Source organism: Gossypium hirsutum, chromosome A12, assembly GCF_007990345.1.
Source record: "Gossypium hirsutum isolate 1008001.06 chromosome A12, Gossypium_hirsutum_v2.1, whole genome shotgun sequence".
NCBI classification, from domain to species: domain Eukaryota; kingdom Viridiplantae; phylum Streptophyta; class Magnoliopsida; order Malvales; family Malvaceae; genus Gossypium; species Gossypium hirsutum.
The window spans coordinates 94537177-94563371 of NC_053435.1; the positions used below are offsets into that span (position 1 = coordinate 94537177).

At 32.0% G+C, this 26195-nt stretch overlaps 2 protein-coding genes across 4 annotated transcripts; both read left to right on the forward strand.

Annotated features, from left to right (window-relative positions):
• The first annotated feature begins 327 nt into the window (after positions 1-327).
• LOC107920442 (rhamnogalacturonan I rhamnosyltransferase 1) lies at positions 328-5113 on the forward strand. 3 transcript variants are annotated; one of them, XM_041083149.1, is made up of 8 exons: positions 328-1051; positions 2306-2373; positions 2459-2547; positions 2628-2790; positions 2997-3286; positions 3723-3927; positions 4341-4498; positions 4573-5113. In XM_041083149.1, exons 1-8 carry the CDS (start codon positions 787-789, stop codon positions 4844-4846), a joined length of 1512 nt encoding a protein of 503 aa, XP_040939083.1. In that variant the 5' UTR covers positions 328-786; the 3' UTR covers positions 4847-5113. The 3 variants fall into 3 exon arrangements, with proteins under 3 accessions (XP_040939083.1, XP_040939084.1, XP_040939085.1); XM_041083150.1 differs by having other exon boundaries at positions 439-1051; positions 2676-2790; XM_041083151.1 differs by having other exon boundaries at positions 971-1051; positions 2514-2547.
• Positions 5114-13905: 8792 nt separating this feature from the next.
• LOC107918749 (phosphate transporter PHO1 homolog 3) lies at positions 13906-17656 on the forward strand. Its single transcript, XM_016848332.2, has 13 exons — positions 13906-14640; positions 14731-15076; positions 15155-15203; positions 15292-15363; positions 15462-15591; positions 15692-15812; positions 15894-16152; positions 16244-16348; positions 16457-16501; positions 16588-16737; positions 16839-17117; positions 17197-17333; positions 17425-17656. The coding sequence occupies exons 1-13, from the start codon at positions 14043-14045 to the stop codon at positions 17528-17530; spliced, it is 2397 nt and encodes a 798-aa protein (XP_016703821.2). The 5' UTR covers positions 13906-14042; the 3' UTR covers positions 17531-17656.
• Positions 17657-26195: the final 8539 nt, after the last annotated feature.

Genomic DNA, 26195 nt, shown 5'->3' on the forward strand with positions numbered 1-26195 from the left:
TGAATTTCCAGTTTAGAAAAAAAATCGAGAAAATGAGAATGTAGAAAATAAAAATGGAGTGAGGTAAACTGTTTGAAGTTAATGTTATTTTTTAAAGGAATTAATTAAATCTTTAAAAAAAATAAAATATTTAAATTAACCTCGAAATTTATTAATTAAAAATTGTTATTTAGAAGCTTTGGATTGAGGAAAGACTTAAAAAGATTGGTTATTTAAATCTCGAACAAATCTCGTTAATGGAGGTGGGTTTGAACAGACTAAACAATATTTTGGAAAAAAAAATAGTTTAATAATAAAAATTGGATGAAGTTATTTCTCCCGTGAGTGTGCATGCTGAGGCTGGATTTAGACAATAAATCATTGAAACGTTCGAACTTCGAAGCCGTCCGTCCAATTTAATTTTTCCCTTATATATATATATTATTTTATTTAATTCCTCAAAGTTCTTCGATCTTCCCGGTAACCAAACAGACCCTATCCACTAGAGAAAACAGAATAGAAAAGTGAAAAATATGCATAAAATTCATAGTCTAAATGTACTTTATATCAGTTAAAAGCCTGAAAAGGAAAATAAAAAACTTTTCCAGTTGTTTTCTGTTCGGTCGGTGAGATTCTTTCATTTATTCAATTTAATTCTCTTTTTCTTACCTTCATCTGTTGGGGATCGAGATCTCTTTCTAGGGCTTCTTTTTTTTGGGGAAAAAAAGGACGGAAATCGCAAAGTGTGAAAAGAAATGATATTTTTTGTTGAAATGAAGAAGCGGCAATGAAGAGAGAAGAAGAGGAATGGAGGTTAGATCAGAGAATAATATACAAGTGAGGTGCGACAAGATTCCTAGTCAACTGATTCCTAGGACTCGTCTTCAGGTCTGGTTCTTTAGAGTTTGTTCCAGCATTTTGCTTTGGACTTGTTTGATTCAGCTCCTTGCCGTCTGTGAGTTATGGCACCCGCGTTTGCTTACTGGTTTGACCAATCGGATTCCCTGGACCTCTCGCCCTCCTCTTCGTCTTCAACACTCGCTCCATTCCCCGCCTCCTCTTCCTCCCCCCAGTGAGTCACCCCTTCTTTCTGTTTTGCTTTGAATTTGCCCTAAATTTTTTATTCACTTAGGAATTTATTTTGAATTTGATTAAGAGAGAAAAAGGGTCTTAGGAAATATGCTTGGGAATTTTATTCTGTTTATGAGTAAGTTTTTTTAGGCCCTCATAGTGATTTTTAGCTACAAGTTTGGCAGATAAATTGTAGGAATGTTTTTCTAGTTGCTACCTTGGTGTTGGCTTCAGTTTCTCAAAATGCATATCACAGATTTGAGATTTGAAATTGTTTTGTTTTGATCGTTATTTTCTCTTTTAAAGGTATAGTTTTTCTTGTTCACTATCATATGCTGATTCCTTTTGATTGGCTATTTCTGCATGTTTAGATGATCAATACAAAGCAATATGTTGCGACAAAGAAAAGAGATCATCCCCTTTATTTTCTATCTGGATGCTGATCTTGCAACATTCTGATCGATCATCTTGTTACATTTGATATATTTGTTACCTTGAAGAACTACGACCTTCCCCTTTATTTATTCATTTTTCTCTAGTTGCTGATTTAACAACATTCTGATTACATGTCATATATTTACCTTTCTTCCATCATTCCACCGATGGGGTGTCTGGGGCTCATTAAGATTGCCAATTACTCAAGGAGTGCAATCATTGCTAACGGAAAGGCCACCTTTCAGATTTGAACTGCATCACTCTGTTATACTAGAAACACTTATAACAGCATTTTATTTTTATTGCTTGCTGGAAGACAGTGTCTGTTAGATTGCTATTTACTTTTCAGTTTGCATTTCATTATAGCATCCTTAGTTTTATTCGTAAGTAGTTTTGCCTTGAAGCTCTAATGCATTCATGCCATCTATGTTACCTTCAAGGCTTGTCAGCATACCGTGGATGCTAAATTTCTAGGTTCTTGATCATCTTTCTGAATTACTTGGGTTAAGGTACGGTTTGTAAGTTCTGCTTTCCAAAAATTGTTAATGGTTCATGACTTAAGAACCTCCGTATCTTGGTTTCTTTAAATATCTTACAAATTCCATATAAGTACAAACTTGTGCTACCAGACTATTTTGAGTCATTAGCTTCCTTATTATCTAACATGCTGGGCAATCTTCTTGGGCAATTGAGAAATTTATACCAATACTTTGTACCTTGTATGTGTCCCTGAATTTTATTGAAGGAAATATTTTTGCTTTCTCAGTTTGATCTTTTGGTAAAAGTAAGAACTTCATTCTTGTACATTTGCATTTTGCAGGAAACTATAGAAGTAATGGTTTTCTCAAAGTTTCATGCAATGGGGGCTTGAATCAAATGCGTGCTGCGGTCTGTGTCTTTTCTCTAGCTCATCTTTTCCTTGTTCTTCTATTCAACATTATGTTATTAATTTAAGCTGATTAAGCCTTTTTAGATCTGTGACATGGTAATCGTTGCTCGACTTTTAAATCTCACTTTGGTTGTTCCAGAACTTGATAAGACATCATTCTGGGCGGACCCTAGGTATATTTATAATTCTGGAAAGGTTGTTTAGTTCTTTCTCAGCTGCTGTAAATGTCTTTGACTCATGATCTGTTTGGCAGTGATTTTGGTGACATTTTTGATGTGAGCCATTTCATTGATTCTCTAAGGGATGAAGTTCGGATTATCAAAAGGCTGCCAAAGAAGTTTAGTAGGAAATATGGGTTTCAAGCTTTTCAGATGTCTCCCGTTAGCTGGTCAAATGAAAAGTACTACTTAGAACAGGTTTGGTTGCTCGTTATTAATTACTATTTTTAGCTTAAAAAAGAGTTTCTGTCTCATTTACTGTTTCAACAACAACAAAATGGTGATTCTCTCAATGAATGGATGGAAGTGTTTATCTCCTCTTTTTTTTTTTTTTTGGGGGGGGGGTGGGAGTGGGGGAGGGATATATGCAGTAAAATCTAATGCCTTTGATATTATTTTCGCAGATTCTTCCCCTGTTCAGTAAGCATAAGGTAGTGCACTTCAATCGAACTGATACACGACTGGCAAATAATGGGATTCAACTTGATCTTCAGAAACTTAGGTGCCGTGTGAATTTCCAAGGACTGAAATTTACTCCTGAGATTGAGACATTGGGGTACAAATTGGTTCGCATACTCCAAGATAAGGGACCCTTTGTGGCATTGCATCTAAGATATGAGATGGACATGTTGGCTTTCTCAGGTTGCACGCATGGCTGCACCGTTGAAGAAGCTGAGGAGCTAAAACGATTGAGGTTTGCCATGTTTGAAGCTGAAATATTCATGTCAAAACACTCAAATTATCATAGCAAAAAAGTGGTGTACCATCTGTTTAGGAGACACAAAGTAGTGATTAGTGAACCCCAGCATTCACACACCCTACAAATAAGATAGCAAATCTGTGTGCTGCGACTTAGATATGAGCACTTCTCTAAAGTATAATGTCAGACAGGGAATAAAAATAACAGTATGATGCCTTCTGCCGTTGGTAGGCAAATAACCAAAGTACGACCATGGTGTACCCTTGCCTTGTTTTTTATGAGTTGCATCAAATGTTTGCACTAGTGATGACAAGATATTAATCTGCACTTTTAGATCTATGAAGTATCTTGTGATCTTAACATTATCAGTTTCAAGAATCAGGACGCAATGATACAGAAATGTAACTAGGTAGTTACCCCTTTCTTTCAGGTATGCATACCCTTGGTGGAGAGAGAAAGAGATAATGTCTGAAGAGAGGAGACAACAAGGGTTGTGTCCTCTGACACCCGAAGAAGCGACGCTAGTTTTGCAAGCATTAGGTTTCGATAAGGAAACTCAGATTTACATCGCTTCTGGTGAGATTTATGGCAGTGAACGGAGATTGGCATCGCTAAGAGCTGCATTTCCACACATTGTGAGATTTTGACCCTGTAAATGTTTTGCTTTGGGCATTCGTAAGTTTGTTTAAAGTCTGGTGAGAGCACTGGGTTTCTATATTGACAACTTTTTCGGTGCACATGAAAACTAGCTTTTGTTAGGGTTTTTGGAACCTAGTTGAAAATGGTTGTTGAGGTCTTCTTTGATTCCAATGTGATGTGGCACTCACCCATGCCAAATGGACAGTTTGGATGGCATGAACCATTTTCGCTGCACTCAGTTGAGCTAACAGAATCTCTTTAATCTTTGCCCAGTTTGCATGTTTTCTAACCGCAACCGGTGTTAGCTCTACTTCTGGCTTCTAAATCAGGCACCTATAACTGTAGTTTCTGTTGTGTTTTTTATCCCCATGTAGATCTTGTAAATCTGATAACAATGTAACAATTTCAGGTTAAAAAGGAAACAATATTAGATCCTGCAGAACTGCAGCAATTTCAGAACCATTCATCTCAGATGGCGGCTTTGGACTTTATGGTATCGGTTGCCAGCAATACATTCATTCCAACATATTATGGGAACATGGCAAAAGTTGTAGAAGGTCATCGCAGGTATATATATTACTGAATTATGTAATGACACTGTGGAACGGTTATTTTCATAGGCTTGACAAGCTTTTGTTCAGGTATCTTGGGTTTAAAAGAAGTGTCCTGCCTGATCGAAAGAAACTCGTTGAATTGCTGGATTTGCATCAGAACGGGACACTTCCATGGAATGATTTTGCACTGGCTGTAAGGCAAGTGCATGAGAAACGGATGGGACAACCCTTCCGTCGTCGGATAATTCCAGACAAACCAAAGGAGGAAGATTATTTCTATGCAAACCCTGAAGAGTGCCTTTGTGAGGGAACAAAGTGTGAAGATTTGGTAGGCCCTAGTAACTCAAGTACACTACATTAATTGTGGGTGCCCAGATCCTAACTTGGACTAATATAGTGTGGATGATGCAGCAGTTAGGTTCAGGATTGAATGCCCAAACCCACCCATTTATACAACACATGCATTTAAAGGAGTTTTGTAAGAAACGGCTGCTGAAAATACCCCCAGCTCCCCTTTGTTTTTGTCTTTGTTTTTTTTTTTTTAAATTTTTTGCCTCTCACCTGTTGAATTTGTATTCAGAACTGTCACATAATTCCACAGTTAAATTAACCAATATTTGTACATTAATGCCATTGTCTCTCTGGTCCCTGATGCAACCAATTCGGTTCCTCTCTCCTTCCAAATCAAGCAGTCATCTAAAATTCATGTTTATCTATGTTGTACTAAAATTTTAAAATATATATTAAGGATGTCTACGATCTTATATTGTTTTTATATTATATAAAAACAAAAATAAAAAAAATTAAGTATCCAGATTTTAAATCAGAAACAAGTTCTTTCAAAAGTAATCATAATAAATAGTTTAATTTTCAGGTGGGCTAATTTTAGGTGTATGAAGTTGGATGTGAGGTGTGGATATTAAAAATCCTTTTTCCGTATCTGTAAACGTGGATCTTGTGACTGTTTTTTATTAAAAGAAAAGAGAAAAAGACGTATCAAATTATTTTGAAGTTTCATCAGAGAAACATGGGTGTGTTAGAGGGTATCCAATTCCATCCAAGTGAGAAAAGAATAAAAGCAAAAGGTGAGGATTTGGTGGTGTTGTTACTAAATGTTTGGAAGGAAGCAGTGACGTTGTTGTTACTTTGAAGCTTAGATATTATGACGAAACAGAAGTCCAACGTTGACCAACCCCCCCCCCCCCTCTCTTTTGGGGAGTCCACCAAGTTTAACCAATAGGAAATAGATCAACTTATCATCCAATTCAAACGCACGCTGCTCCACTAATTAGTATCTTATTTCGGCAACAATTAATTCCCGCCTCTCCTATGTCTACATTTTATTCGGTTTAAAGATATTTCTTACACAACCAGGGCGACTCTACCTTTTAACACGCACTGTTGTTTGTAATCTTTTGAAACGTGCTGCACGCTTCTCTCGCACTCAATTTTTTTTTGGATCTTTTAAAATCCACCGCACAGATTCCAAAATTAAAAATACTTATTTTCAGAAGGTCACACTTTTTTATTTTTATTTTCGCCTTAAAATATTTACATTCAATGTTTTATTTTATTTTAACAAGGCCTAAAATAGTAATTTTACAATTTAGCCAAACGTTCACAGTAACCATTTTTTTTTGTGGATTATTATCTATTTTAAATTTGGTGCAATGAGTTAATTAGGTCCACATTACTAAAATATATTGTTATATATAAATACAAAGATGTTTTTTTGTATTTTCATGTGTTTTCCATGGGCCCTTCATTTCTTTGTCTTAATTCACTTGTAATGAGCTGGGAACTTCATACTTGTCTTTTCCCCTTCATACCATCAAATTTTAACATAAGAATTTATGTCTACAACAGGCAATAACTTGGAAAATATGATGACAGACTCCCTAAAAATAATTTTTTTTTCATATAACTCTTTTAAAATTTTAAAAAAATTTAAATTAGTAAAAGTAAAATTATATTTTGACTCTTTCTAAAAATATAAAAATTCAATTTAATCCTTTAAAAATTATAAAAATATAATCTATTAAAATAATAAAATTACATTTTTTCTATCGTAATAATTATAATTTAATTTCGACCGCCTTAAAAATTTTTCTAATTTTGTCCCTAGGCTGACTTATTAGCAAGTCCATGGGTCATCCTCCGAGATTGGTGCACCTGTAGAACCGGTGAACATACTGAGATGACAGGCATGTACATTTTTAAATGGATTCTAACTAACAGTTCCACAAGTGATGAATTCGTAAAGAGACTTCAGCAAATGGTAGTTATTATTTAGTATGATAAAAGATGTGTTGGTGGATCAAATTGATAGAGTTTGTAATTGTGAAGAGTTAAATTTGTTTAGTTATTTAAAATTAAGATTAAATTGATAGAATGTGTAAATATTGAGGACTACATGGGTTATTATACTAATAAAAGAAAGATCAGATCATCATTCCTTAACGTAGGGTGACTAAAATAGAATGGATTAAAAACATTAGTGACAAAATTGAAAGTTTTGTAATTTAGTGACCAAAAAAAATACACTAATAATTAGGTGACTAATGATGTACTTTATTTTTTTTATTTTTTAATTAAAATATACTTCGAGTTTTTGTACTTTTTAGTATACTTTGAATTTAATTTGTCATTTTTTTTATAAGAGAATAAATGCACTCCAACGTGATTAAAATCACATCTTCTTAGGCTAACAATGAAATCGATGTCAACCAAAATCACATATGTTTTTAATAAAGATATTAATTATATATTTTGAAAAACATTTCATTTTAAAATTTAAAATTATTATAAAATTTTAAAATATTCAAATATTGAAAAAATATTTTTAAATATAAATTTTTTATTTATTTGTTAAAAAAATTATAGTATTATTTTTTTTAAAATAAATCTTACGAAATTGTTTTTAAACATATAAAACATTTTTTTGATATAATATCTATTTCTACCCGAAATCTCTTCTCGACTTTAAATTAGAGAAAAAACAGGCATAATCCGAAGTTAAATAATAGCAATACTCAATTGGCACTTACAAAGTAATTCTAAAATTGGTACTTTTTTTTTTCCAATAATAAAAAATGGTATCTTTTAATATTTTTAAATATTATTGGATAATCACTTTGGTAATTTTTTAAGATATATAACATGATATTATAAATAATCGTTTTTATTTTAAAAACCAACATATTAATTTAAAATATAAATTTAAAGTGGAGTTTAAGGGTTATTACGATAATCTTGCATTTAATATTTTGGAAGTTTTGGTCCCAAACCCAAAAGCAAAGAAATTGGGGTTTCATATATGACAAAGAAAATGACCATCTGTAAAAGGTCATCTGCAAAAAGTCATGCACGCACTGCCTATTTTATTAAATAATTTTGGTATTATATGAAAAAGGGGAAAAAAACTTATCCAGGCCTTCGCCTCGAAATCCCTTTTTCATGCCAACAATCCCCTTTTTTTTTATACAATCAAGTCCATCTCCTGGACCTGAATTTATTATTTTATTTAATACAAAGAGTAATTATTAAGATTAAATGGGATCAAATTAAATTGTTAAAAACAGCTCGGCTTTTGGAAAAAATCTATAAAAAAAAAAAGTAATTTGAGTTCCATATACATATGTACATAAAAAAGTGTATTAACAGAAGATTATTAGTTAATATATAAAAGAAATCAACGAATTAGATTAGCATACAAATTACGAATTAAACAATGAAGTAGTAAAATAAATAAATAAATTTATAGTTAGATAAATCCACCTTGAAATGTGGATCAAATTTACCGTACTGATGGAACTTGTACCTAATATTTCATTATTCCATCTTTGTCTCAATAATATTGAATACAATAATGTTTACAAATATGGAAAATGTATTTGAATGTTGGGTGCAATGAAGTCGAGTCGAGTTTGAATATTATCAAGTTTGAGTTCGAGTTTAATTTGAAGTTTAGAGCTCGATTCGAGCTCGATTGAACATATTTATTTTTAAGTTTGAGTTCGAGTTTGGTTAAGCTCGTTTTTACTAATTTTCGCACTCAAGCTCGACTTAGTAATTAAGCTTAAGGTTAATAATATATATTAAGAGCTATAATGTAATTTAATAATATAAATATATGAAAAACTTGATAAGGCTCGTGAGCTGTTCGAGTTTAAGTATTATTAAGCTCAAATTCAACTCGATAATTACTAAATAGAATTTATTTTTTTTGAATAACTTGCGAGCATTAGTATCTCAATTTACACCCTACAAGAGAGTGTCCATTCCCTTACCACGTTAGTACTTTCTTGAATGATATTTATGGTTTTGCTTATTATGTGAATGATATCTGGACTAATAAAGATCATATCAATTGTTGAAACATATTTGAAGATTGGATTGAATAGGATCAGATCAGATGAGATCATTCTTATCTAATCCTTTGAATCAATGACCAAGAATCTCTGTTTACCTTGTTTTTTTTTATTAATATGGATAAACTATACAAATAGTCATCCAATTAAAAAAAGAGAGAGTTAATTTTAGGCACCAAAAATAAAAAATTGCAATTAAAGCACCCACGTTACATAGTTTGGTCATTTTGGTCACTCTCGCTAAAATCACAAATGGGACACTAATGTGGGAATTAAACAATCAATATAATAATAAAATTAGCCTTCAACTTTTACATATTATATTAATTTATTTATAATTTTAAAAAATTTAACTCTCAAAATTTACAAATGATCTCAATTTGGTCCTAATTCTAAAAAAGTTAAAGAAATATATAAAATACACAAATATTTTTTAAGAATATAATAATAAAATTAATATTAAATAAAAATAAAAAGAAGAAATAGAGCATTTATAAAATTTTCCAAGTATTTGGTGATGGATATCCATGGTTTTGAGCAATGGCTTGATATTTAAGACTGGTAATTACGATTAAATTGATTAGAAGAGAGGGAGACATTAGATATTATCTGGAAGTTGAAACTTCAAAGTCGACTTATGAATGAAGTGGCTCAGTTTCTAAGACTATTTTGTGCCAAATTGATTGAAGCTCTATGTCTCATTTTCAACTTAACCCACTGTTTAAACTCCAAAATTCAAAATGTAGAAGTAGAAGGCCAAGTCGTTCATGTATGAAGTTAGGTTAAGTGCAGACCGTAAAAAATGTGGTTGGCCTAATGCCTACACAGTCGTAAAAACGAAGAAAACATTTTACTCTTCATCGTAAAAAGAAATTGGCTCGCAACAGACTCTATTTGTTTTGACTTTTTAATAATTATCATGACAATAGTGTGCATAGACGTGTAAAAACTTTAGTATTTACCTTCTTTTCGAGTAAGATAAATTTTATTATTATCGTGGTGAAAAAATAATTATATAATAAATATATTCATTGAAGACAACTAAAGATGGTATAAAATTTAAATGATTAAAGCAAAAGTTTTATGTACATATTATTATTGGTTCAAATCTTTTCTTTTTATTTATAAAAATATTTAAAAATAAAATATTCACATAATCATAAAACTTTGTAAATAAAATAAATTTTTTTTGGTAATTCGATTGATGAGTGATAATATTTCAAACTCTATAATAATAATTTTCTATTTTTATTATACAATATAAATTTCAAGTCAAATATAATATCTAAAAATTTGGAGATAGATAAAGACATTTTATATATAAGATCTGAGATAAAATCTTTGGATAAATTGGAGGATTTTTCTTGAAATAAAATTTTTAAGCCAAATTATTCTATGGGTAAACTATAAAAACAATTGCTTTTATTTGCCTATATTTTAGTCACTTATGTTTTAAATTTTATGTTTTAATCACTTACATTATTATTTTGTTACGAAGTGGTCACTCTACTGTTAAGTTCCATTACTTCTTTAACGATGGTCCTACATATGGCAGTCCAAATTAATTAAATTTATTTAATTAAAAATCTATTTAATCCCAACAACTGAATATTTAAGTTGACATTTAAAATCATTTGGACTGCCACATAGAACCGTTGTTAGAGAGGTAATGGAGTTTAACGGTAGAGTGACCACTTTATAACAAAATAATAACATAAATGAGTAAAATGTAATATTTTAAGCATAAAGAAAAAAACAAAAGTCACCCCTAGTGTAAACATACCCTTAACTTGTCTTTTTCTTAAGACAAAAAAATTGAAATTATGGAGATCAATATTTAAAGATGAAACGAATTAAATTGTGAAGTCTTAGTTAAGCAATAAAATAATTTTAGATGCATGAACATGATACGTGAAGGAACGACCAGATAACTCGGCAAAATTATCAGAATCAATATTGACCGAGAAAAAGGGAAGGATGGGACCCAAAATTTTAGATATTTGTCAAATTCCGTAAATCAAAGTTTTAGGAATGACTTGTCCAGCAGTCCGCAATGGTTACCTCAAATGGTTCCCTTTCAGTTACAGCTGAGGAAAAAAAGAAGCTCAAAATCAATTAGAGATAAAATTATTTCGGTTAGCTTTTCACTACTCTATATATATTTGACTGTGATTTGGATAATTATTGAGATACATTGAAGTTTATTAACTGAAAATGATTTCACTTAATATTTAGATGAATCAAATAACATGACCAATTTTCAAATAAATATGTACAATAAAAATTAATAATAAAATTTGACCTATTCAATATATAATTGGTGTAATTATTACGATTATATTATGTTAGCATCTTAGGTGTGTAATACTTAAAATTTAAACAATAATTAATATAGCCAATAAGATTAAATAATAAAAATTTAAATATCTAAATAGAAAACCTTAATATTATATTAAAATTGTAATTGATGTAGTCATGAGATGTTATTATTGATTAAGGTGGAAGCCTTTATAGGTTTTGTTTGGATTTTTTCTTGTTTTTTATCTGTGGTATTTTATAATAATTTGATTATATATTATAATTACTTGTTGAAACATGTATTTGTATTAATAAATATATTCTATTTATAAAAATAAAAAAATAAATTTTTTTTTATATTTATTGGTATAAAGAATCAACAAAAATAAATCGAAGAGGTTCTAAGACAGCAGAAAATGGATCCCTCATTTCAGAGAAAAATGGAGGCTCAAGGAGTCCCCTACTTTCGGGTTTAGGGTTTCCCTTTATTATACTAGGTTGAATCCCGAGTCGAACCCCTGGTCAAATCATTTTTATTTTATTATAATTATATAACAATACTATAAATATAACGTACTAACAACCATGAAATCGTATCATTACAGATTTTTTTTTTGGGAGAATGTATAAAATTATAATATAAGTTTAATGATCCAAAGGAAAAAAATGGATTTAAGAAGTAATAAAAAAAATAATAAAAAGAAACATTTGTCAAAAAGGTATATTGAATGAAAGGAAAAATGTAAAGAAGCAGAAGCAGAGAAGGGGAAAACGAAAGTTACAACTTTTTGACCTGAAAATCTTTTGCTGTGATTATGATGACGCTAGGGATGATGTTAAAATGCTAATTGATTTTGATTACGACCCTCCTCAATTGGATTAAGTTTTGACGGTAAAAACTTTGCTAATCCAAAACCTACTTTCGCTATAATTAATTTATAATCAAACAAAATGTAGTTAGATTTATTTATTTTTATAAAAATGAAACTAATCAAATGTCGGGTTTATTATTCAGATTTCAGCAAAACCAAATATTCGTACAATTAAGTAGCATACTAATGTTGTCAATTTGTACAAATAAAAAAATAAAAAATAAAGCAATTTTGTAAATTCAAAAACGGTTTATTGTGTTTGACCAGAAAAAAAAGCAACAAACGGTTTCTTATTTAAGATGTAAATAATAATTAAATTATCAAAATGTTTTCTTATTTCATAGATTACTTTAATTATTTAATGCTTTGATTTTGTCCATCCGTACTACCTAACAGAAAGAAATTTTGATAACTTCAATTCAAACGATGGGTCTCCTAATAACTAAAACTCCCAACTTTTTAATTAATTAAATATGAGATTTGATTTCTTATTTCTTACTTTACCTTAATTAATTCAATGTTTAAATAAAGAAATTATAACTAGGGAAATCAATTGAGATAGTTTTAAAATTTAATTTAATCTATTCATGTAATATTTTGTTGGACAGAAATCATATAATTTTTTTTTTTAAAATTTTAATAATTCCAATTTTCATATAATTTCTTCTTAACCCAAAACTTTTTTATGAGCCCTTTTTTTATAATTTATTTTCTTAACAGAATTTGTAAAGAAAGAGACAATAGTCAAAAGATTTGACAATTTTGACGACTAACCCTATAATTTAAGCGAAACGCGATGAGGAAGAATATTCAAGAAACTGGTTCTAATTTTTTAGGACATTATTAATTTTCTTTTTTGGTGTAAAAAATTGTTAAAAATTTCAAAGAAGAAAGAGAAAGCAACATTTTTCTTCACCTGCTACATTAAACTAAGCCTAAAGTTAAAACAGAAAAAACTTAAATTTGACTCGATTTAAAAAACCCTCCAAAATACAAAACCAAGGTTTAAGAGATGGTCAACCATTGTTTGTCTTAAATTCTAAGTGGTCAGACATGTGAATGTTTCTTCACGTCAAAAGGTTCTGCTCCCTGTATACATGCAAAGTCTAAACGGTCATGCATTCCAGCTCACTCTGTTCCCCATACCTAAAATGTTATTTATTGAATTTCACGATTTTATTTATAAAAATATCTTTCATAATTCTTTTTTGTCTAGAACCATCTCATTTTCTTATACCTCAAGTATTAGAGCGAACCATTCTTGGTAGGCATTACAATAATATTTTACTCTAATATTTAGGGTGAATATTCAATCGAATCGAATAAATATTTTTAGAGTTAGCTGAGTTAATGAATTTTATTTTACCATCCTAACTCAATTTAAAATTTTCTCGAATCGAGTCAAGTGAGATGAAATTCGAATCAAATCGAATAGAAAAAAATAATTTTGGGTACTTGTAGCTACTAACACCTACCATAATTAAATTTGTTGTTAACTTTTATCCATTCAAATTTTTTATTAATTTTTTCGAATCGAATCGAATTTTAGTCACACTTACTAATATCAAATATATGCTTCACGATTTTATTCACAAAAATGTGTATCCATCAATTTAGTGAAAAACAATATGAAATGAGCTCAGGGATCCCTTTCTATTTCTAGTTCATACTAGTCCTCCGTTTTCACGTACATGCATGGCCTGCTAATTAATAAATGGCCTTATACAGCTGCCAACCGCAATGGTAGGTGTTACAGTGTTGATTTTTTAACTAAAAGTTGAAGTTTCTTTACGTGAACAGTGAAACGAAAAGTACTGAGAAAGGATATTAAAGAGAAAAGGTCAATGTTTTACGTCTATAAATATGCACACAAGGACGTCAGGTCGAGGCCAAGCTAATTTCCCTCTCCTCATTGATTTTCTTTCAAACCCATTTTCCAGACATTTCTTCAAGCTTCGTTTTGCACTCTGTCTGCTAAGTGCTAAGCAGTAAACAAAAACGAAAGAGTGGGTAAAAGATGAAGTTTGGAAAGGAATTTGCATCTCAAATGGTGCCGGAATGGCAAGGGGCGTACATGGATTATGATTATCTCAAAACCCTGTTAAAAGATATTCATACTTTCAATCAAAGAACCAAACAACAATCCATCCCACATGGGCTGAAACGCAGCCTGTCAATGTATAGAGCTTTCAGTGGGTTGTTGATTCACAGGCATAGTCAACACCCACCCACTAGTCCACCTTCACCGGATGTGGAAGAACAACCAATTTTGGTGAACTCCGTGAACCGAAATGGCTCCCACAAGGTTGAAACAACGTTCCTTATGCAAGGAGACAAAGGTGGAGAATACGAATTGGTTTACTTCAGAAGGCTTGATGATGAGTTCAATAAAGTGGATAAGTTTTACAAGTCCAAGGTAGCCGAGGTAACGCAGGAGGCTGAGGTCTTGAACAAGCAAATGGATGCCCTCATTGCTTTCAGAATCAAAGTGGAGAATCCTCATGGATGGTCCTGGCAAGATCAGTCCGGCGACTTGACTCGTCTTGCCTCCGATGTTGCCATGTCCACTGCCACACTCGCAGCTACGATTCCGGCCGGTGCTAGAGCAAGCGGCAGTAAGTACTAAGTAGTCAAGCATTGGTTTAAACTAAAATTAAAGCTGGTGAGGCAAATTTTGTGAATACCCCTTTGTTGTTGATTTGCAGGAAGATCAGTTGAGCACATGGAGATCATCGAAGAAGGGCCAAGCGTCCACGATGATTCAGATGAAGATAAGAAAGATACTGTAAAGAAAGATAGCGGAGAGCAAAATATTGAAAAACCAGTGGGTAGTAAGTTCAAGAAACATAAACCAGCTCCATTGCAGATACTAGACCGTGTAAAAATGAATAACACACTTGCGACGCCTCGATCCACCATTAAAGTGTTTCTAAACGCCCCTAAACAGTCTGATTTGAAGTTCGATAGGGAGAATCTCAAGAGAGTTGAGAATAAACTTAAGCGAGCTTTTGTTGAATTCTACCAGAAACTTCTCCTCCTTAAAAGTTACAGGTACTGATCAATGCTGCTTATTTTAACACTTTGTTTGATTTCATGAAATTGTATTTGACTTTGTTTCCCATTAAGCAGCTTCTTAAATACATTGGCTTTCTCAAAAATCATGAAGAAATATGACAAGGTATGTATACCTCTCATTTATATGCCAAATCATTCGATGATTAGATTTCTGTTTTTTATGAACAATGTTTTGTTCTTCATCATTGCAGATTGCTTCAAGGAATGCTTCAGAATCTTACATGAACATGGTGGATTGTTCATATCTAGGAAGCTCGGAAGAGGTAAGCTTTCTTTAGTTACTAAAATAAAAGCAGTAAAGGTACTGCCAGTAACTATGATTTAATGGATGATTACTGATAATTTAAATGTTGAATCACAGGTTACAAAACTTATGGAAAGAGTTGAGGCTACGTTCATCAAACATTTCGCAAACTCAAACCGCAGCAAAGGAATGAATGTTTTAAGACCGAAAGCTAGGAAACAGAGACATACGACAACATTTTATACTGGTAGAACTTTGAACTTCACACATATATATGTAGGAAATTACAAAAAGCAATTTCGTTTCAATAAATATATAACTCTCTGCAATTCTTGAATATTTCTCAGGTTTCTTTGCTGGATGCACAGCTGCTCTCATAATAGCACTTATTTTGGTAATTCGTGCTCGGCATATCTTGGGTCATGACGGAACGGACCAGTACATGGAAACCATGTTTCCACTTTACAGGTAACAAATTAATCGTTTTGGCTTAGAATCCTGTCCCAGTAATCCGTATATTAAACAAGCCATTTGCAAAACATGTTGCAGTTTGTTTGGATTCATTGTTCTACATACGGTAATGTACGCTGGCAACGTGTACTTTTGGAGACGGTATCGAGTTAATTATGCCTTCATATTTGGTTTCAAACAAGGAACTGAACTTGGGTACCGAGAAGTGCTGCTTGTCAGTTTTGGCCTTGCAGTAATGTCACTTGGTAGTGCGCTCTCAAATCTTGATATGGAGATGGACCCCAAAACTAATGATTATAAAGCTTTCACCGAAATCGTCCCTTTGATCCTGGTTGTGGTAAGATCATTGAATTCATTCATAACTATTTTTATATATAATGTATATATAAACTTACAACTGACTTTTCAACGTCTTCTTTCATCTGCAGGTGGTGTTTATTATACTGTTCTTTCCATTCAACATCCTGTATCGATCGAGTCGTTTCTTCTTCCTCACTTGTTTGTTTCACAGTATCTTAGCCCCTCTATACAAGGCAAGTTTGAACTTACCCGTTTTTGATGATACTCCTATTTGAGTTTGAGTAACTTATGAAGTTAATGATGAGGTTTAATTTAATCTGAAAATTACTTTGAAATTGCAGGTCAGGCTTCCGGATTTCTTCCTGGCAGATCAGTTAACTAGCCAGGTTTGTGACATGAACCTTTGATATCAGAAAACACCAAGACATTGTTCGAAACGGTCTTTGATATTCAAAACACTGTTTTGTTTCAGGTTCAAGCATTTAGAAGCCTTGAGTTCTACGTTTGCTACTACGGATGGGGAGATTTCAGACACAGAGAAAACAGTTGCAAAACCAACGATGTCTTCAACACTTTTAGCTTCATTGTCGCTGTAATTCCTTTTTGGTCTCGCCTTCTTCAGGTACTTGATACAAATTTCAAACTTGAAACAAATACTATATTCCGCCATTGACACCGACAAATAAGATTTAAGAATGATTTTGTTCACCATTTTTTTTCCAGTGCTTGCGTCGGTTTTTTGAAGAGAAAGACACCTTGCAAGGTTACAATGGGATAAAATATTTCATCACAATTGTAGCCCTTTGTTTAAGAACTGCTTACAGTCTGAACAAAGGGTTAGGTTGGGAAATATTGGCTCTCGTGTTCTCAGTGGCTGCTGCCATTGTTGGTACTTATTGGGACCTTGTCTATGATTGGGGACTTCTCCAACGCCATTCTAGGAATCGATGGTTGAGAGATAAACTCCTTGTACCACGAAAAAGTGTCTACTTTGGTGCCATGGTAAGTCTTAAGAACGAACTCGAAACTAGCTCGTTGCTCTCTGTTATCCGTTTAACCAGGTTCATTGATTGGAATGCAGGTCCTGAATGTTCTGCTGAGATTTGCATGGTTGCAAACAGTGTTCAATTTCAAGATATTTGACTTGCACAGACAAACCGTGACCACCATGGTCGCCAGCCTCGAGATCATCCGGCGAGGGATGTGGAATTTCTTCAGGTAACACAGCCAAGTGTCTTCCTTCCTTGTTATCTTATAAATTCAAATCTTAAAACATTGACCCTGACATGTTTCTGAACGTTATTTCCAGGCTAGAAAACGAGCATTTGAATAATGTCGGTAAGTATCGAGCATTCAAGTCCGTGCCATTACCTTTCAACTACGATGAGGATGAAGATGAAGATAAAAATGAATAAATTGTTTAGAATTCAACAAGAAATGTACAAGAATACTAGTTATACATGTACATGCATTTGTCATATATATAAATATTTGCAGTAAAAAGAAGATCAATTAGTGAATTGGGTGATACACTTCCCTCTTTCTGCTTTCAACATACTAAATTGACAAAAACAAACTAACATATACAAGTAATCTAAACAAGCAAAGATAATTTAAAGGGGCGAATATGATTTTTCATTGTAATTTCAACTTTTCCTCTGTTTCAACACATTTAAGTTGTATAAATACCCTCAGCTCGTTATGAGTTGTAAGCTTTCCTGAATAGATCACCCGTATGCTTTATCTTCAACGTCGCAAATATGGTTCTTCGATGTCGTAACATACCCATCCCAGTATGTAGAGGTGCCGGGCCCGAAAAATGGGCCTAAAATTTTGTTCAAGCCTGACCCTAATAAAAATGCTAAAACTCGAGCCGGGTTCAGCTCGGCCATATTAATTTTTTTATATTATTTTTATATAGTTTTTAAATATATATAATACATTAAAAATACTAAAAACATCAAAATAAATATTTCTCAACAAATTGAAAGTAAATTTTAAAAAATATGTACACTTAAATAACACTAAGATAGATGCAATTTAATAAGAAAATTCCTCTAAAATAATAACAAAATTAACAAATACCTTTAAAATAACAATAAAAGTAACAATAAAATAAGTTTTATACAATATCCAAACAATAACAACAAAATAGTAGCAACATAATAGTAAAATGGTAGCAAAATACGAAAAAAACAACAAGAATATAACATTCAAAAACAAAAAAAAATGAAGATTTTTTTTGTCCTTTAGTGAATTCGGGCTGGGCCCTGGCCAAAAATGCCTTAACCGAGGCCCCGCCTGTTTTTTAAATGGGCCTTATTTTTTTGCTCAAGTCTATTTTTCGGGCCTATATTTTTGCCCAAACCCTCCCACATTTCGGGCGGGCCTTCAGGTCGGGCCGGGTGGCCCGACCCATTAGCAGGTCTAGTATGTGATGTCGTAACTCTAGTTTTTTTGACGTTGTCACGTTCCTTCTGCAGTAGGTGACGTCGCTATGTTCCCTATTCCATGATCACGACGTTGTAACAGCCCAATTTTTCAGTGGTGTCGGAAACAGTGGTTTCGAGGCCACCAAATTTGACGAGTAAGTTCATAAATTTTTGTGGTATTAAATTTTGTTAAAAAAATTTAACGTTTCGATAGTTAATTAATTAAAAAGAACTAAATCGTAAAAAATTTAAAATTTAGTCACTATTTGATTTAAGTGATTACATGGTTTATTGAATAAAGAAAAGGGACTTAAATGGTAATTACACCATTCAAAGGTTGGTGTGGGCTTTTAAATTGTTCAAGCTTGATTATATTTATAAGGTTAAAATAGTAAATTATTAAATAAGTATAATATAACAAAAACATGTTAAAAATTCATTATCATCTTCTTCATTTTAAAAGCCACCACTGAAACCCTAACAGAGAAGAAACATTCGACTAACTTTGGTTTGGTGATTTGGTAAGCAAACTTTTTCCATATTTAATAATTTTTATGTTTTTGAGATCGTTGCAACTTGGTCCAGCTAACCCGTACATTCGTTTCTGATTCTGTTAAAAATTTTGGAAGTTTCCATTGATAAATATTATATGTTTTTGTTGAATAGTATGGATTTGGAGCTTTGATTGTGTTGTGTGATGATTTGTAGAGTGATTTTTGTTAAATATTGATTTTAGAATTAAATTGTGAAAATGTCAAAATATTAGGGTTTGATAGTGAATTTTAAGTTTATTAGGGGCTGTCTGAGGGCCTAGAATATTTAAATAGATTACTGATTTGAGAAAATTAGTTAATTTAATAGATTAACTAATTAAGGGATTAAATTGTAAAAATTATAAAATTTTGGGTTAATTGCATAAATTTGAAAGGGTATTAATTGTAAAATGGATTGGAAATGAAATATATGCTAATAAATGAGTCCTTTTATATTTTAGATCAAGATCGCGTATATACTCGCGAAAAAGGAAAAATAGCGGAATAGTCCTTGAACTTCTGCAATTATTACAATTCAGTCTAAGGTAAGTTCGTACGGTTAAAATTTAACATTTGTATAAATTGATGATTGGTCTTATGTATATATTCTATTGTTGGAAATGAATTATTGTTTGAATTATAATATTGAATTGGATATATTCGGTTTGAATTGAACATGAGATTTGAGTACATTCGTGATTTGGTACATGACGGGGGTTTGAAGTGGAGATTGTATTGAAGGGAGATATCGACATTTTACCCAAGTAAACCGAGGTTTAGGATTTGTTGAAAACTCTCGTGTTTTACTTTCTATTAGGCGTGATTGAGTGGATCAGCACTTACGAGCTTTTGTTCAGCTCTTAGGAGCTTCTGTTCAGCTTTCGAGCTTCTGTTGGTGTATTCGGGAGGACCAGCTCTTATGAGCTTCTGTTGATGATGTACTCTTATTCGTAAGTCATTCTTCGAATGGAAAAATCTTGGTAAGGTGATTTATTTAATGAATTTGAAAGACATGTTATTTATCTTTGTATTGATTTGAATACAAATGTATTTATCGATTGAAGTTGTGAATGTCAGGGAGTTGTAATGGATGATTTTTTTATTGTTTGATTTATTATAATTAGTTCGTAAGATTTTTATTTATCTCGTTGAACTTACTAAACTTCATTAAGCTTAATTGTGTTGTTTAATGTCATTGTAGATTTCTGGAAGGTTGGACAATCGGAGTGGCACTCAAGTCACACTATCCAGTCTATCTCGGTAGTTTTTGAAAAGTTAAATTCAGATTATATGGCATGTATAGAATCTTGTGCTATTTTGGTTAATGTTTGACTTATGTAAATGTTATGAATGATATTTTGTGCAAATAACCAATTTGCAAAGGGTATGAGAATGAGGTATAGTTGTTATGCTAGTATGTGTGGCTTACATATATTTGATTTGTTGTGGTTGTGGTAACTTTGTTTGGTATTTTGATTTGGTATTGGTTGAATGAGTTGATGAATTGAATTAATGTGTATTTTGAGATTAAATTGTATATAATTGTGGTACCAATGAGGGTACATTGGTTCAGCACATATTAGGTTGGTTTTGATGTGTTTTTGACCCATTTAATGTCATTTTGATTTTGTATTTTGGTTAGTATTTGAGTTTCTTAAGGTCTAAGAAATTTGATTATATTTGTATTAATGTATGATTTGAATGATTTACTATTTCGTTGTCCTGTAATACTTCGTAACCTTATTCTGACGACAGATATGGGTTAGGGGTGTTACAACACATTATTTGAGTATAAAAATTTAACTTTTTTGAGGCTTCATAATTACTTTTTGGGACATAAATTGAGCTGAGATAATCAGATTAAAAATTTGGTGTTGTCTATTTTCGATGTAATTATGGCAATGTTCTAAATTGCATAATTTTGTTTACTTTCAAGTTAAAATATTACCTTCGCCTTAATTTAACAATGCTTCTAAAAAATATTTGTGTCAATTTTTATTTCTATAGAATCACTTTTTCTCTAAAAAAGTAGTATCTTGTTTAGAAATGTTTTTGTCTCAAAAGTGCTTCTTAGAAACAATACTAAACACACCCTTTAAGTTTTACATTAGTAAACGTTGTAACACTTAACATTTGTACTAGTAACGAGATCGAGTGTGAGGTGTGACAAGGTTTGTGAGATGATTGCTTGAAAGAAAAAAATAAGTTAAAGGAAAAAGGAGATCAAAAGCAATGGCGGGGTCAGAAAATGACACAAAAAAATTGTTACAACCCGTTTTTAGTCAAATCGGAACAGTGATTTTGGGAACACAAATCTGAGGTCAAAATATTTATTTTATTATTATTTTAATGTCTACAACATGATAGTATGATTGTGTAAAAATTTCGTTGAGAAATTTTACGGTTTGAATGCTTAATTCGACAAAAAGGACTAAATCACGTAAAGTGTAAAAGTTGTGTTCTAATAGCTAAATTTGTCTAACAGCTATGGAACCTTAAAGTGGAAGTCCTTAAATGGTAATTAGACCATTAGTATAATTAGTGGACTGATAAACCATAAAAGTAACATGTTTTAATCTCATGCTTGGCATGTTTTTGGATGATTTATTATGTGAATTAGTGAATTTGATGCTCTTAATCCTTTAAATTGTTTCTATACTTAAGTGAGCATATGGAAGTGAAAAGAGCGAAAAACGGGCCAAAATAAGACAAAAAGAGCTATTTTTAGGAACCATACGGCTTGGGCACTTCCATACAGGCTGGGCACACGCTTGTGTGAGCCACACGAGCTGGCCACACGCCCATGTGCCAGCCTGTGTCGATTTCGAACCCTATTTCTCTTTTACGCTAAAAAACTCAATTTTTAGGGTTTCTGAGCATTCTAAAGTTTATAAATACCTAATAGAAGAGGACTAAAAGAGAGCACGCAGAGAAGATTGAAGAAAAGACTTGAAGAATGCTAATGAATTCAACCCAGAAGCAAGATCTTCTTCAAGATTGAAGATCTCCATTCAATTTCTCTAGAAGTTTTTGAGTTTCTTTATGTCTTGTTATTTTCCTAATTTTGAGATGTTTTCCTTCCAAATTATGAACTAAATTCCCTAGATACATAGGATAGATGAAACATTTGATGGATCTTATTATTTGATTGTCAGAATTACATGATAAATACTTATTTCTTGTTCTCAATTATGTATGCTTAATTATTGCTTTAATATTTTCAGGATATTAATTTGAGTGTGATATGCTTATTTCAGTAGAGTAAAAGTCCTTGTTTAAGAGTAGATCTGGCATAATTGAGTGGGGTTTGATGATCGCTAAACTAACTAAAAATTCGACTAAGGCAAGCGCACCTATCAAACAGTAGTATAGTTATGGTGAGACTGGAAATATTGTATCCACAAGGACTAAAGGTACTAGTAATTACTATCTCTTTATTATCTAGCCTAAGAATTAAAGGATGTTTTAAACTAAGACTAATTATTTAATTGAATAAGATTATGACAGAGATAAAAGTTGGAAAATACTGTTGGAAAACTGATGGAGAAGACAATACCCAAGGAATAATCCACCTAGACTTTACTTATTACCTCAGAATTAGACGATTTATTCACTTGACTTAATTCGTAGAAATCCATGATTTATGTTAATATCTCTCTCAAGACTAAAAAAAACTGACTCTAGGTTGATTAATTGAAATCTCTTTCTAATTAAAACCCCTATTGTCGCATTAATTCGATCTATGGACTCCTTTATTAGATTTTACTCTAATCCGGCAGATTTATGTCGTCCTATCTTTAGGATTGCATGCAACTCCGCTTAATTATGGAAGATCTACTCTTAAACAGGGACTTTTGCTCCACTGAATAAGCACATCAGACTTGAATTAATATCCTGAAATATTAAAGCAAGAATTAAGAACACATAATTAAGAATAAGAACAAGTATTTATCATATAATTCAAATAGTAATAAGATCTGTCTTAGGTTTCATCTCCCTCAAGTATTTAGGGAGTTTAGTTCATAATTAAGGAGGGAAAACATCTCAAAATTAGGAAAATAACAAAACATAAGAAACCCAAAAACTTCGGTAGAAATTGAATGGAGATCTTCAGTCTTGACGTAATTCCTACTTCCGAGTTGATTCCAATGGCTGTCCTCGAGTATTTTCTGCCTTCTGCTTTCTGTGTCCCCATTGATCCTCTTCTAGGGTGTTTTTATAGACTTTGGAATGCCCAAAATAACCCAAAATTAGCCTTTTCCAAATAGAATTAAACTTGGGCTCGACAGGGACACGGCCATGTGCCATGCCCGTGTGAAGGTGCTCAGGCCGAGTGCAATTCTGACATGGTTTAATGTCAACACAGCCATGACACACGGGCGTGTGCCCAACCCGTGTGTCACACACGGGCATGTGGATTACCCGTGTGGGAGTGCCTAGGCCGTGTGAAACACTGATTTTATCCTATTTTGTCCGTTTTTGGTCCGTTTCTTGCTCTTTTCATTATCCTATGCTCTCCTGAGTATAAAACATGGGATTAAAGGATTAGGAGCATCGAATTCAATAAAACCAAGGAAAAGAATCATCCATAAATATACCAAACATGGGGTAAAAATATGTATAACTTATGGTTTATCAGAGTTACATGCAATCCTAGAAATATGACAACATAAATTTACCAAATTAGAATCAAATTTAATAGGGGAATCCATAGATCGAGTTAATGCGACAATAGAGATTTTAATAAGAAAGTGATTTCAATTAATCAACCTAGAGTCAGTTGTTCTTACTCTCGAAAGAGATATTAACATAATTTAGAGATTTTTACGGATCAAAGCAAGTGAATAAATCGTTTAATTCAGATTCAAAATAATAGGTGAAGTCTAGGTGGATTCTTTCCTGGGTATTATCTTTATCATTGGTTTTCTTCAAATATTTTCCCAATTTGCTTTCTACCGTGTTCTTAGTAATTAGTTTAGATAATTTTAAATTAAAAATATCCCCTTTAATTATAGGCTAGATAATAAAAAGATAGTAATTACTAGTACTTTTAGTCCTCGTGGATACGATATTCCCGACTCACCATAGCTATACTATTATTCGATAGGTGTGCTTGCCTTTGCCATGATTTAATTTGTAATACCCCCTACCCGTATTCATTGCCGGAATAGGGTACGAGGTATTACCGGAGTTTACGATTTTTTTATATTCAATATAGCCCCTTTATAAATATCTAACATTCCCTGCAATATTAAATCGAGACCAATCCACATCAACCAAACCAATTCAACATATTTTCAAGATAAATTCATGCATATTTATAAGATAACGTCATCACATACCCAAAACCAGGTTTGTTAACCATACTAATGACTAACTTTACATTCATTTCATGTTAACATTTACTTTATTAGCTTATACATGCCATTGATTTCCAAAATAAAGTTTCTTTATATACCGAAATCCTGAGGTTGATAGTGTGATGTGTCTCCGACCAAATCCGACCTCCGAGCTCTTAACACTACAAAACAGGGGAAAAGGAAATAGGGTAAGCACTTTGTGCTTAGTAAGCTTATGTAACAAGAATTATACTTACCTAATATTTTCAATACAATACAAGAAACATTCATATATCCATTCAATGCATTATTACCCTAACATGCACAAACTCAACATTCAAGTTAGTACAATAATTTCCATGTACCAATAATATATACTATGATTGATGAGCTCATCAATACCATGATTTCCATTTCCTTATATTTTTTTTCATATTTATCCCGTTGAATTTCTTGGAATTTTCGATGGATTTTCAGAGGTACACTTTTAGTGTACATTTCCGGGTCCGTCAATTCATATTCATGTACGCATATGTCTATTTCAGAGAGCACACTCCCGCGAACTTCATCCTTACAGCGGGATTACCAGTCCAGGCTAAATCCCTATAATATAAACTCATAGAGTATTGTTGGGATTACCAGTCCAGGCTAAATCCCCTGCAACGACAATTACTCTAATGAGCTTGGATCTGAATTACCAGTCCAGGTTAAATTCAGACCCTAATTCGGATTACCCGTCCGGGCTAAATCTATTTTCCACATATTCTTCGGGAGGGCTGTATCAGGATATGATCACCCGTCCGGGCTAGATCCTTTTTACCGTTAATTCCTTTTCAGAGATCCATCGAAATTTCCTTTCATTCAACCGAGATTTCTTCCCCTTTTTATGAAATATATCAATGTTTCATAAATTTTCATACAATGAACTTTCAAATCATATTCACGTCAATAACATACATTTCAAGCATTTAAGAATATAATTCAAGTTACATGAACTTACCTTGATACTTGTTCGTGTACAAAAATCTACTAATCCTGAACTTTTTCCTTTCCTCGATCTAGCTTTGTATTTGAATCTTCTGGATCTAAATCAATAAATTTAATTATCAATTTAATACATTTCATGTTCATATGCAACAATTTCTATAATTTCATTATTATTATTTATAATTTATTCAAAGCTGTCTATTTTAGTCATAGTCACTAAATTATTTATAAATTGAGCTACGGAACTAAAAATTAAGATCTGTTAATTTTTCTTGAAACTAGACTCATATATCTTATTACCATAAAATTTTCATAATTTTTGGTTTAACCAAAAGTACATTTTATTCTTTAAATTTACCCCTGTTCTGCTGTCTAATAGTTCTGACCCTTATTCACTAAAAATTAATTATCTCTTCATACAGAATTCGGATGATGTTCTCGTTTATTTATCTTGAAAATAGATTCATTCAGGATTCTATACATATAAATTTAAGCCCCTAATTATTTTTATTAAATTTTTTATGATTTTTAAAAATCAGAACAGGGGAACTCGAATTCATTCTGACTTTGTCTCACAAAATTCATTATATCTCATGATTTATGTGAAACTAGACTCAATAAGATTTAATTTCATAGTTTGTTCATCTTCTAATTTGATTCCTAAAATTTATGGTGATTTTTCAAAGTTAGTCTACTGCCGCTGTCCAATATTGTTTTAGTGCAAGCTGTTTATTACCATTTTTCCCTTAAGCTTTTAATAAATAACAATTTCGTCCCTACTCAATTAGC